Below are 13,991 nucleotides of genomic sequence, written 5' to 3' on the forward strand. Positions count from 1 at the left end.
ATCGACTGGAGCACTTGTTCTGAGCCTTGCTACTACAGAGTTTGGGGAGGATGTGGTTTATTCCTGGGACCCCAAATGTTGAGTGTGAATCCTATCTATGTATTTAACTGCTTGGAGGTTTTCAATGAAATGTTTTATTACTATTAACTCTTTTGTTGCAGGTTAGGTGACACGGTAATAGTGTTAGTATGTATGTTTTATTTATTTATTTATTTATTTATTTCATTTTTTAGAATTTTATTTATTGAATCACCATGAGAGCAGTTACAAAGCTTTTGGGTCTAAGTCTCAGTCATACAATGAAACACTCATACCTTCACCAGTGCCCATTCTCCACCACCAAAAACCCCATCCCACACCCTCCCCCCAACCTGTGGGGCAGATAATTTCCACATTACTCTCTCTCTACTTTGATCACATTCAATATTTCGACACCAGACCACCATTATTATTTGAGATTTTACCCCAACACTCAGGTATGCTGAAAGGGCAACAATAGACAATTTGAGTTCTATTGCTGGTTATGAATATCATATGATGTCGCGTGGCTGCAGTAGGGCCATGTGATTTTGAAATTCCGAAGTTTTAACACTTAAATCTGGAGGGATTTCTGCCAAAAGCCACTGGGTTTCGAGATTTGCTCCTGAGTCTCTGGGATCATGGCTGTTGAGCTGCTTGATCAGGAGCCAGAGAGGCCGTTCGTGGGTGATGACTTGTGGTCTCGTTGGGGTGAGGAGGACAGGCCCGGCTCCACCCCATCCCGTGAAGCCCAATAAGTTTCATCACTGCGGGCTCAAGCTTGACTGTCCAATGGCCTCTGGAGGATGGCGGCCACCGAGCTGCCAGGGGGAGACAGGTGGAGGGAGAGCACCCTTCCCCCCCTGGGGTGGCCCGGCGACAGTAACCTACTGCAGAGTCCGGACACATTTCTGCCAAAAGCCGCTGGGTTTCGAGATTTGTTTCTGAGTCTCTGGAATCAAGGCCGTTAAGCAGCTTGATCAGGAGCTAGAGAGGTCATTCGTGGGCAATGACTTGGGGTCTCGTTGGGGAGGGGAGGACAGGCCCGGCTCCTCCGCCATCCTGTGAGGCCCAACAAGTTTTGTCACTGCAGGTCCGAGTCTGACTGTCCAGTGGCCTCTGGAGGATGATGGCCACCAAGCCACCAAGAGGGAGCAGATGGAGTGACAACACCCTTTCCTCCCTGGGGTGGCCCGGTGACAGTAATGTACTGTGGGGTCCAGATGCATTTCTGCCAAAAGCCACTGGGTTTTGAGATTTGTTTCTGAATCTCTGGAATCATGGCCATTAAGCAGCTGGATCAGGAGCCAGAGAGGCCATCCGTGGGCGATAACTTGGGGTCTTGTTGGGGTGGGGAGGACAAGCCCGGCTCCACCTCCATCCTGTGAGGCCCTGCGTGTCTCATCACTGGGGGCCCAAACCTGACCATCCAGTGGCCTCTGGAGGATGGCGGCCTCTGGCCGCCAGGGGGTACAGGACAAGGCACGAAACCTATTTCCACCTGGGTTGGCCCAGCACCAGTAACCTGCAGGGACCGGATGCATTTCTACCTAAAGTTGCTGGTTTCCAAGATTCGTTTCTGAGTCTCTGGGATCATGGCCATTAAGCAGTTCAATCAGGAACTGGAGAGGCCTTGCCTCCGATTATATAGCTGAGCTGGAGGTGATTTGTGGGTGTGTCTTCCACATACCTAACTTTTAGCAGTTTACTTTCTTGGTAAACTTTGCCCCAAGTTTTTGGGGTCTGGCCAAAGGCACAGCAGCAATTTTGGGGTATCTGGAAGTCTGAAGACGCCCTCAGGCTGCTGATGCACTCGCCTCACAGGTACAGATTGACCTGCTGGTGGCACCATACCCCCGAGTATGTATGTTTTTGATGTACAAAATTAATTGCACCTAAACCACCAGCAAACTGCTCAAATTTACCACTATTTTTGGTTAAAATCTCATTTGGATTTTTCACTGACCAAATAGCATGTTCTTTAGTTTAAATATGTTTGAGATATCCCTGTATTTCTTCTTATGGTTGATTTCTGATATTATGGCATGTAATCTAAAAAGATATTTAATGTGATTTTAAAAAATCTTTATGACTTTTTTGCTAGGTCCAACATGTGGTCTGTTGTTGAGAATGTATTATGTGCATTTGAAAAGACATTATGTTCGACTGTTGTGGAGTATGTGGAGCTCCATACATGTCCCAGTGTCCTACCCACTGTAATATCTCTCCAGTTCTTCACTTTTCTGTTATTTTTTTCTACTTATACTCAAGTTCATTGATTTCATTTTAGCTTCTGTCCAATGATGTGGTGTTGATGTTAAATTGAATTTGGTAGTGACTGGATCTTGATTTCCCTGCAGTTGCTGTGACCTCTTGCCAACGTGTTTGATGACCTAGGTTGTAGTTCTTGGCAGCGGCTGTATCTCCCAGGTTAACTAGGCCTTGGGGTAGGGTCAGAGGTGCAAGTTTGCAAATGCCTGGCAAGGCTTGTGTGCCAAATTTGAATGGACATGGGTAATGATCAGGGGATTAGAGTCATGAGTGCCTGCATCTACCTTTGTGCCAAGCTTTAGTGGGTTTGAGCAACTTTCAGTGGATTACAGTCACTAGTGCCCAGTGGCCTCTGTGCACCAAGTGCAAGTGGATTTGTTGATGACCAGAGGTTTCCAAGGTTATGCGTGCCTAGTGGCAATTGTGTGTTAAGCTCAGGTGAGTCTGGTTAAAGAACCAGGGGATTATAGTTATCAGCTACCCGCACAATTATGTGCTATGTTTTATTTATTTAATTTATTTTTTTAATTTTTGCTTTTTGGGTCACACCCAGCGATGCACAGGGTTTACTCCTGACTCTGTACTCAGGAGTTACTACTGACGGTGCTCAGGGGACCATATGGGATGCTGGGAATCGAACCTGGGTCGGCCGCGTGCAAGGCAAATATCCTACCCACTGTGCTATCTCCCCAGCCCCATATGTGCTATGTTTGAGTGTATCTGGCACAACCAGGAATCTGACATTGCAAATGAACATCAGCCATTAGGTTGGTCATACAAAACTGGGTAGTGGCTGGAAAACTTTGCTTGAATCAGTTTGAGAGAAGGGTGGGTCCTTAGTTTCAGCTGGTGACAATAGTATATCCTCCAGACTGGTATACAGTTGAGACTAGTTGGTAGTTGTCTTGCAAGGAAGCACTGTCAACTGTGGCATCCACCTGCTTTCTGACTACACTTGGAAGGTGAGAAAGACATTACTTTCTCCTCTTATTTGGCTTTGAAGTATTGTCAAATATCAGTTGTGCCTCTACGAGTGGAGGTCTGTTTTTGAACTTGTTTGTGTCACTATCCTAGTATCCTACCAATATCAGCTTTGTAAGTCTAGAAATTAGGCATTATATGACTGTAAACTTTGTTGCTTTAGCATATTCTATATACATTTGTGAATATTTTACTGGCATCCTGTCAATGTCCAAATAAGATTGTTGGATTCTTTTTTTTTAATGTAGGAGTACTGCTATTTATTCAGCCACTGATTAGCTGATTGATTTGGGCATAAACTCCACCTTACTTTTTTTCATAGTTTTATTTATTTTTCTTCTTACATTTATTTATTGAATCACTGTGGGAAAAGTTACTAAGCTTTCAGGTTTAAGTCTCGGTCATACAATGATCAAACAACTCTCCCTTCACCAGTACTCATTTTTCACCACCAACAACCCTAATATGCCCCCATCCCACCCCTCCCAATGCCTGTGAGGCAAATGATTTCCACTTAACTCTTCTCTGCATTGATTACATTCATTATTTCGACAAAAGATGCACCATTATTGTTTAGAATTTCCCCCGCAACAATCAGAATTGCTGAAAAGGCATTCTGAAATACTTTGTTTTCTATAGCTGGTTATGAGAATCATGTAATGATTTTGGATATCTGCAAAGAGCCAGATAATTACGAGATTGATTTCCGTATGTCTGGTGTTATGGCTGTGCCAGAGAGCCACTTGTGGGGGGCAACTTGTGACCTCGGTAGGGCGTTAAGGACAAGCTAGTACCGCCCCCGCTTCCCATGAGACTGCAGTTGCTCTGTCACCACTGGCTCATACCTGGCTTTCCTATAAGCTCTGAGGCAGCGGCCACCTTGCTGCCAGGGGGGAAAAAAATGGAAGGGCGCAACACCCTTTTCCTCCCGGGGAGGCATGGTGCTGTAGTTCAACGCATGGTCCATTCACTTTTCTGCCGCAAGCTGCCGGGCTCTGGACTAAGTCCTTTTGCCTTTGGAGGCATGGCCATGCTGGAGAGCCGCTTGTGGGGGGCAACTCGTGACCTCGGTAGGGTGTGAAGGACAAGACGGTACCACCCCTCTTACCATGAGACTGCAGTTGCTCTGTCATTGCCGGCTCATACCTGGATTTCCAATAAGCTCTGAGGCGGCTGCCACCTTGTATGCGCTCCAGATGCATTTCTGCCAAAAGCTGCTGGGTATCAATGTTTTTGGAGTCTCTGGGACCATGGCTGTTAATCAACTTGATCAGGAGCCAGAGATGCCGTTTGTAGGTGGCGACTCGGGGTCTCGCTGGAATGGGGAGGAAAGGGCCGGTTCCAACCCCATGTGGTGAGACCCTGCGTGTCTCGTCACTGCAGGCCCAAACCTGACTGTCCAGTGGCCTCTGGAGGATGGTGGTCACCAGGCCGCCAAGGGTAACAGCCCAAGGCACGAAATCTATTCCCACCTGGAGTGGACCAGCCCCAGTAACCTACTGCAGGAACAGGATGCATTTCTGCCAAAAGCCTTTGGATTCTGAGATTCGTTTCTGAGTCTCTAGGATTATGGCTGTTAAGCAGTTTGATTAGGAACTGGAGAGGCCTTGCCTCCGATTATATAGCTGAACCGGAGGTGGTTTGTGGCTATGTCTCCCACATACCTAACTTTTGGCCATTTACTTTCTTGGTAAACTTTGCCCCAAGTTTTTGGGGTCTGGCCAAAGGCACAGCAGCAATTTTGGGGGTATCTGGAAGTCTGACGGTGTCATCAGGCTGCTGATGTACTCACCTCACAGGTAGATTGACCTGCTGGTGGCACCGTACCCCCAAGATTGTTGGATTCTGATGGTATTGCATTGAGAACATTGGGAAAATTGACATTTTAACATAGACACTTCAATGAACATATATATATATTTATTTATTTCAATTTATTTAGGATTTTTTAAAAGTTTATTGTATTAAATTATTCCCAGAAATATTTTATACTTTTTTTTGGTGTGGTGTTAGGTATTAATCTCAGTGCTACATTATTGTAGATATTATTATACTGGCCTGACATAGTGTCAGACATTCTTTTTTAAAAAATTTTTTTATTAGTGAATCACCGTGAGGTACAGTTACAGACTTAAAAACTTTCATGCTTGTGTTTCAGTCATATAGTGATTAAGTACCCATTCCTCCACCAGTATCCCAGTGATCCCAGGATCCCTCCCACACTCCCTCCCCCCCAACCCTGTCTCTGTGGCACCCCTTTTGTTATCTCTCCTTTTGGGTGGTTTGCAATAGAGGTATTGAGTGGCCATCATGTTCGGTCTATAGTCTACTTGTCAGACATAGTCTTAAGTATTTAAAATGTCAGATTTTTTTATGTGGTATTACAAACTACATTTCTTTGTAAATGTTAATTTTAGATTTATTTGGATCATGAATTTCAGAGTCTGGAGACAGAGTACATTGGGTGAGGCATTCAGTCAACCTTGTTTGATTCCTGACACCTCACAGGGCTCACCCAAGCACTGCCAGGAGTAATCCCTGGCACAGAGCCAAGAGTAAGCCCTGAGCACAGTCAGGTGTTGCCCCCAAACACACAAAACAGCAAGGAAAAAGTTTTTTACTACCTTTACCCTCTTTTGGGGGCTGAAGTGATAGCACAGCAGGTAGGGCATTTGCCTTGCATACAACCGACCTGGGTTTGATTCCTCTGTTCCTCTTGGAGAGCCCGGCAAGCTACCGAGAGTATCCCTCCTGCTTGTCAGAGCCTGGAAAGCTCCCCATGGCATATTCTATATGTCAAAAATGGTAACAACAGGTCTCACAATGGAGATGTTACTGGTGCCCGCTTGAGCAAATCGATGAACAACGGGACTACAGTGCCACAGTGCTACCCTCTTTTTAGGGTGTGTGTGATAGATGATTTTGTGGTAAACTCTGATAGTTTTTATCAGGGTGCATTAATTCCTTTATTCTTTATTCTTTCACAGTGAAATAATTTTTATGTTTACCTACATAATGACTGTATTTCTAATTTTTGATGGAAAGGTATGGCTAGGCACCTAATTTCTATCCACTGGGATTTAAACCTCAGTTGTGCTTGGTGGTTTCTGGTATTTCTCTTGTAGAAAGATCCAGGTTCCGGCTGTTCTTTCCTCTTTGTGTTCCCTCTTTCTTTTAATTATAATGAAATGTAATTCTCTTAGACCATGAGATAAAGACTTTGCAAGCATAGGAAAAAGAAGAACGACCTGTTCATGACACTGTAAAACACAATGCCAGCTTTGGGACTTTGCCACGAGGGACGCAAAATTGCTATCTTATTTAAATCATTGATGTTTTGGGAACTGCCACTGATAATTAAACCTTAACCAAGCTGATGCTGAATTAAGTTCCTAGAAGTGGAGTACTACTAATAATAGGACTTAAAATATGTTGTATTGGTTGCACACAGGACAGACAAACTTTGTAAATGGTCAGATATTGACTATATCAGGCATTATTATTTATTTATTTTGGTTTTGGGGCCATACCTGGGGCCATACCTTTCTCTGGGGTTACTCCTGGCTCTGTACTCATGAATTACTCCTGGAGGGGCCATATGGAATATCAGAAATTGAACCTGGGTCAGCCAGGTGCAAGACAAATATCCTACCTGATATATTATCACTTCAGCCCCTGTATTACGCAGTACTATTTTTTTGGGAAAAAAAGACATAGATATTTTAATTTTTTAAATATTTGTTGATTGGGATTTTGTGGTTTACTATACTATTTTTTAAATTTTTTATAAAGTGGTTCACATTATTTGATTACAATTAATATTCAAACACCAATTCCATCACCATTACACCTTCCCATCACCAAATTTGAAATGTTTCCATCCCGAGGCCCAATTCCTGTCCCAAAGCACAAACAAAAAGCTTTTGTATTGTTTGTTATGAAAAACTGCTGAAAATGTTACAAAAAAGTATCCATAGAGGAGACAGTGTGAAGATTGTTCTATTTTGGCAGTGGCCATTAAGACATTCTTTAGAATATCACTCACATGTTGTTAAAGGTCGAGTGATGTGAGCTTTTGTATATATATCTGAAACTATGTATATCTGCATTTATACATATACAAATATAGATATCTATGATTGTCGCCTACAATTTGAAACCCATCAAATGTGGTGTGGTACTTATGGAGAATGGGCAGGGAGTGTCTTATGATGGCTGCAAATGTGACCTCGCAGTCCAGGAATATGTTCAGTTGTACATGAGGCTTGGCCCAAGCATGTGGGGAACAGCCTTGATTGTGGCGGCAATTGGGTTCTGGAGGTTTTCGGCTGCCGGGACTGGGTCCCTTGGGGTGGGGCGGGCTCTTACCCACCCCTCTCTGGAGCACCCCGAGTGAAACAGCCTGGACACCTATACTCTTGGTGGCAAATTCTTCCTTAAAAAGAGCAACTCTTTATAAATTTAAAAAACATTTTAGCTCAGATTTTGAAGATACGATGATAATTAACTCAAAAGCCTATAAAATTTGATCTGGTTTTCAGGATAGTTTGCTGACCTCTATTCTTGCTGATAGCACATGCCTCCATGGCAGATTAGAGTCCACTTACCTTTTCTGTAGCCATGTTTTCTTATTATTTTATATTTCTAAGACTTTATTGTTTTTACTGAATGGAAAACAATAAACTTGATCGTTCATTTACCTTTAGTCTGAATATACACTGAAGGAAACTTTTATAAGCAGTGCAGATAGAAGGAAGTCACCAAAAGGAAATTGAAATTATGGGTCATTAATATTTAAGTATTTGCACAGAAAGGGTTTAATTTTCAGAAAAGGAAAAGAATACACAACTCATGTTATGTTTTGAAAAATTATAATGGCATTTGAAAATACAATTAAAATCATTTCACCATCCTGGAATTATACTTGTCATCACAGTATCATGTTTTTCATTTCATGTAATTGATGATTCTACAGTACCCATTATGTTTATTTTTTCCAAACAGTGATTATTTCCCCATGAATAAATGGTATAGTTTACTTAACATGTTAAGATAGAAGCACAGAATTCTATAAAACGTTGTACTTAAAGTACAAAAATAAGTGCTTTATGCACATTCTTTAATACTGTTTTAATCTCTTTCTTTTGGTAACTCAGCTAGGTAACTTTACATAAATAAAGTCAATATAACAACAAGGAAAAGAAATGAGATTGTTTAGCATGTAGAAACTAGAATGTGTTTTACATACAGTTTCCTTTACATTGTGAGACAGAAAATAACAGTGTCTGGTTACATTATAGTCAGAAAAGTAGAAAAAAGCTTTTGAAGGAAAAATAATAAAAATACCTGAAATTGCATTACATATTTAAATCATTGGTTTGATTTTTATAGGTTTATTTGTCTACTGCTAGCTCAATAATCTCTTATAACTTATAGTTTTAAAAATAAAAGTATATACTCCATTGCTAATCTTACTGCAGAGAACATAGACATAGTATGGTTTTATGTGTGTGTGTGTGTGTGTCTGTGTGTGTATATGTCTGTGTGTATGAGGGGGAAAGTGGGAGAGAGGGAGGGGTGAATGAGAGGGAGAGGGAGGGAGAAAGAAAGAGAGAAAGAGGGAGAGGAGAGGGGGAGAGAGAGAGCGCACGAGAGAGAGAGAGAGAGCTGAAGCACAACGAGAGAGAGAGATACAAGGGATTTAACCCAGGATCTCACACAGGTGCTCTACCACTGAGTCAGTAACTGAAGTGTTTTAATTTTATAACTTTATTTTATCTTTAGGAAAAAAGTTACTAAGGACAAAAATGTTTTCAAGTAAATAAAAATCATGAATGCCTACTTAACAATGGTATAAATAAGTATGTAGATTAGTCAAGCTCATGTTTTTTGCTTGTTTGTTTTGTTTTGGGACCATACCTGGAGTGATGAGAGATTATTCCTTGCTCTGTGCTCAAGGATGATCATATGGGACACCAGTGATCAAATTGAAATGGTCATGATGTGCAAGGCAAGCACTCTACCTGCTGTATTATTGCTCTGGCCCTCAAACTCATGATTTAACGTCTGGATTTCTGAATGAAATTTTTCTTTTCTTCTGCATATTATTTTACAGTTCTTGGGGAGAAAACTATCTTAAAATTCTTTTAATTAAACAGCAATTATAATAAAAAACCCTAAACTGATATTTTAAAAGGCTTACTGTACCAAACTGTTATTTGGCTATAATAGTGGAAACAAAGTTTAGAAAAGAGTTAGTTTATTTCTCTAAAATTCTAACTAGATCAAAAAATCTACAAGAATAAATATGATTATTTTCAGTTAAAAAGTTCAGAATGGAACACTAGATTTTATAGCAAATAAGTAAAGAAATATATAAAAATACTTGTAGTCACAGTTTCTGGCACAAGAGTATGTGCATAGTAAACAGAGACTGATCATATGTTCTGTAAAGAATAGACTTGGAAGGTAGTAGCAGTAGAGATAAAAATGTTCAATTTAAAACATTAGTGAAGACACTAGAAAAATTAAAAGTTCTAGAAAATGGGAAAATATTTGTTAATATTTTTCTTTAAAAACAATAGCTTTCTTGAAGGTTTTTGGTGAAGAATATGAGTAATCATAATAGTGAAGTTAAATGCAAGGGGATTAGGGTTTGAGCAATTCTATAAGACAGCAGAAAGGAGAAAGGCAACATAATTTTGAAGGTTAAGGTTTACACAGCAAGTCTATCTAGATTGGGTATAGGTAGTCTGGTTCAAGGAGGAAGGGAACTAGCAAATGGTTTATGATGCCACTAATACTCTATTCATCCTGAAAGACCAGAATCCTATCTATGTTCTCAAGAGCTATCTTTAAACTTGTCTTCTATTTAATCTAGTGGTTTTTCACTCTTTCCACCAAAGTCACATATATTTAGGAGCCTGTCATCTAACAAAGATCTAGAGTCATTGTCCACAAAAGTCATTCTTTGATGGCAAATGGTGCCCTAGAGATTCTGTTTATAAAACCTACCATAGTAGAAAGATATTTTTAGCCAGGAAGACTTTAGAACTTAGCTGATCTGGGACAACATTAAAGACAAAGGGAATCAAGTAAGCACCAGAGTTTTGCACTCTGGCTAGCAGATGCTTTTGTCATACTCACACACACACAAACACACACACATACACACGCGCGTGGATTCTTTTCAAATCATGTTCACTATTGCCCACTGCTTGGAACATGTTTCAAGTGATGGACTCAAACCAAGGAGTTATGCCCCCCAAAGTTCCCATTGACCACTCTTCTTTTTTATTTTGTGGCCAGTCTGGAGGTGTTACTCCTGGCTCTGCTCTTGTTTGCCACATGCAAGTGCCCTACCCATGTACTATCACTCTGACCCTTGATTACTCCTTTTATACAAAGGGATTATATATATTCCCCACTCCCCTTAGATAAAGCATTTTCTTTTTATTTTCTCTCAAGTTAGGAGAAAAGTCTCTGAGGGATAGGTAAATATAGATTGTTTTGCTATTTTAACTCCTGTATTCTTGAATGAATTGAAAACATTTGGTTTTCAAATTCTTCCTCATTTTAGTGTTGGTTTTATATAGGTGAGGTGTGAAGGTCACCCCTAATTTTCCTAATACCTCCTCTCCCTAGAGCAAGCCTTGCTTTGCTGCAATGAAGAATTGCCATTCATCATTGGCAAGTGTAAACATGATTTGATAGATACAGCCATTTTATGAATATGTTCTAGGAAAATTCAGAATATTTGATTAATTTATTTTTTGGTGTTTAGACCACACCAGGTGATGCTCAAGTAGGTAACTCCTTGCTCTGCATTCAAGAATCACTTCTGGAAGTGTTTGGGGAACCATATAGGATGTAGGGGATCAAACCCTGGTTGACTGCATACTAGACAAGCACTAACCATGGTAATATTTCTTCAGTCATAGAAAAATTTAAAGATGTTACTACATTGAAGTAAAATTTTAAAATAAAGTTTGGAAGTTAGTTTACCAAAATCTCTATATACTTCTTGCATGTTAGGCAGGAATATTTGTTTAACAGAAGTGACATAAAGTAAAAGCTAAGGCATATCATGGAAATAAAAATAGTAGTTCAGAGTCAGGACCAAGTCCTGAGCATCACCAGGTGTGCACCCCCCAAAGAAAGATCTTTAAAAAGTACCAATGACAGGATTGACTCCAAGACATTCTTATGTACTTGGCTTAATATCTGATCAAATTGATTTGATTGGTAGTTTGAAAAGCTATCCAGGTGTTTCTACTGTGCTGTCAGGTTTAAGAGCCATGCCCAAGTTATATGAGAAACAAAATTAATGCCTTTCAGAGTTTCAGCTGAGATTTTGAAACCCTTGATACCTTATTAGAATTAAATGAATAAAAAAGATTTTAATCATTATTAGAATCAAACTTTTTGGACTGAAATATGACTTGACTTTGGATCACAGAATTGCATTGAAAAGTTGAAATTTCTCTTGTATTTTTCTCTTGAACCATGTAGAATCTTAAAAAAGCCAATTGATTTTTCTAATGGAAATTCTAGTGCTGTATCAAGCCACTAGTGAAATCAGGGCAGTAATGGATTTTGATTAATTTATACTTAGATTAGTTATATATAAACAAAAAGTAATCATTTACAAGTATGGAAAGAAATCAATGTCTCCTTTTCCTCTATATTTCAGTTTTTATATCATTCTCACCTCCAGATGTTCTTGGAGAAGAGGCTTAAAAATGACAGGATTTTGGTAAATAGCTTCCTTACTAAGATCTACAGAATCATCTTCTATTCAGCAGTGATGAATGTAAAGTTTTCCTGTGGAAGTTTCAATACCAAAGGATTCAGATATGTTAAAGCTGCCTGATATTTACAGAAAGTGAAAAAAAAGTAGGTAGGAGGCTGGAGCAATAGCACAGCGGGTAGGGCATTTGCCTTGCACATGGCCTACCCGGGTTCAATTCCCAGCATCCCATATGGTCTCCTGATGTCCCGCCAGGGGTAATTCCTGAGTGCAGAGCCAGGAGTAACTCCTGTGCACGGCCAAGTGTGACCCAAAAAAGCAAAAAAAAAAAAAAAAAAAGAGTAGGTAGAGAATCAGTGCCTGAATACTGATGGTGGCCTGGGTGCTACAAAAAAAATATCAAAGAAATGAAAGCAAGTCTTCACTTTTCTCTTTGTTTAAAATGACCTTTCAGTCAATTTGCTAAATAGGAAGAATTACCACAAGTAATATGCTATAATATTAGAGCTGTAATATTAGAGTTGAGCAAAAATGATAATAGATTAATACGGACAAGAAAAATGTTAAAAGTGGGGAAAAAGAACTTCAGATTGGAATGACTTATTGTTGTGGGATTCTTGGGGAGAGTAGGGGTTCTAGGAAACAACATATGTGGTTAATAAGTTAATACAATTATAGGTCCTGATTAATTTTATCAGTATCCGCAGAACACATCTTTTTCTAGAAAATACTTGGGGGTTGCCATGGTCAAGAAGATTCTGATCTATGGCCAGTTGACTGAATAGAATTTTCATAGTGAAGTGAGGTTGAGTTCATCATTTGGAACATGTTCCAGGCAGTGGGTAATGGGAACATGATTTGAAAAGTGTGTGTGTGTGTGTGTGTGTGTGTGTGTGTGATAAAAGCATCTGCTAGTCAGAGTGCAAAACTCTGGTTCTTACTTCGTTCCCTTTGTCTTTAATGACTTCCCAGAGCAGCTCAGTTCTTAAGTCTTCCTGGCTAAACATCTCTTTCTACTATGACAGGTTTTGTAAACAGAATATCTAGGGTACCCATTTACCATCGAAGAATGACTTTTGGGGACAATGACTGTAGATTTTTGTTAGATGACAGGCTCCTAAATATGTGTGATTTAACTAGGAGCAACATCCTCATATAAGGATTCTACAATTTATATACACTCTGTCGTTTCAGAAAAACCATTATTTTAGGAATTATATTATTAGGTAACTAAACTTAAGGTTTATGTTTTCTGTAGAGAGAGTTTTGTGCATATTATTCTTAATGAAAAGATAGGTATCTTCAGAAGGCTCCATATCCATCCCCTCTGGCAGTCACTGCAAAAGTGGGGTAAACCTCATATGTTGTATATGCTGTTAAGTCTTGGCCAAGGTTCACTGCTTGCTTGAGCTGGGCTGCAGACACGGGTGCAGTGGTATTAGGGACCGCATATCCTGGAAGAGAAAGACAAGGAGATGTCAAAAGAAGAAGTTGTTTGCTCTCTAATTGTCTTCCTTATGGAAGATAAACACGTAACATATCTCTTAAAGTCAAATGTTAATATATATATATATATATATATATCTTTAAAAGTGTTCTTGGGAAAATCATATCTAGACTTAGTAATTCTTTCTGTGGGATGGGGATTTGGTTCACACTTGGCAGTACTCAGGAATAATTATACCTAGGAGTAACTCCTGGCAGAGCTTGGAGATCATAGGTGGTGATGATGGTGGTTCTGCAGATTTGAGTAAAGGTCAATAGAAGGCAAGTCAAGAACCTCAGCCCTCCAGGGGCTGGAGCGATAGCACAGCAGGTAGGGTGTTTGCTGTGCATGTGGCCAACCCAGGTTCGATTCCCAGCATCTCATATGGTCCCCCGAGCACTGCCAGGAATAATTCCTAAGTGCAGAGCCAGGAGTAACCCCTGTGCATCGCCGGGTGTGATTCCCCCCCAACCCCCCGCCAAAAAA

General features: G+C 40.2%; 1 protein-coding gene across 2 annotated transcripts in view; it reads right to left on the bottom strand.

Annotated features, from left to right (window-relative positions):
* Positions 1 to 12,344: 12,344 nt before the first annotated feature.
* The window catches only part of A1CF (APOBEC1 complementation factor), an 87,660-nt gene continuing 86,013 nt past the window's right edge, over positions 12,345 to 13,991 (bottom strand). For both annotated transcript variants that reach the window (XM_056120632.1, XM_056120631.1), the window contains exon 12: positions 12,345 to 13,473. In XM_056120632.1, coding sequence (XP_055976607.1) covers positions 13,322 to 13,473 — 152 coding nt within the window. In that variant the 3' untranslated portion in view covers positions 12,345 to 13,321. The remainder of the gene's footprint in view (positions 13,474 to 13,991) is intronic.

The sequence above is a fragment of the Sorex fumeus genome, unplaced genomic scaffold, assembly GCF_029834395.1.
Source record: "Sorex fumeus unplaced genomic scaffold, SorFum_2.1 ptg000043l, whole genome shotgun sequence".
Lineage (NCBI taxonomy): Eukaryota > Metazoa > Chordata > Mammalia > Eulipotyphla > Soricidae > Sorex > Sorex fumeus.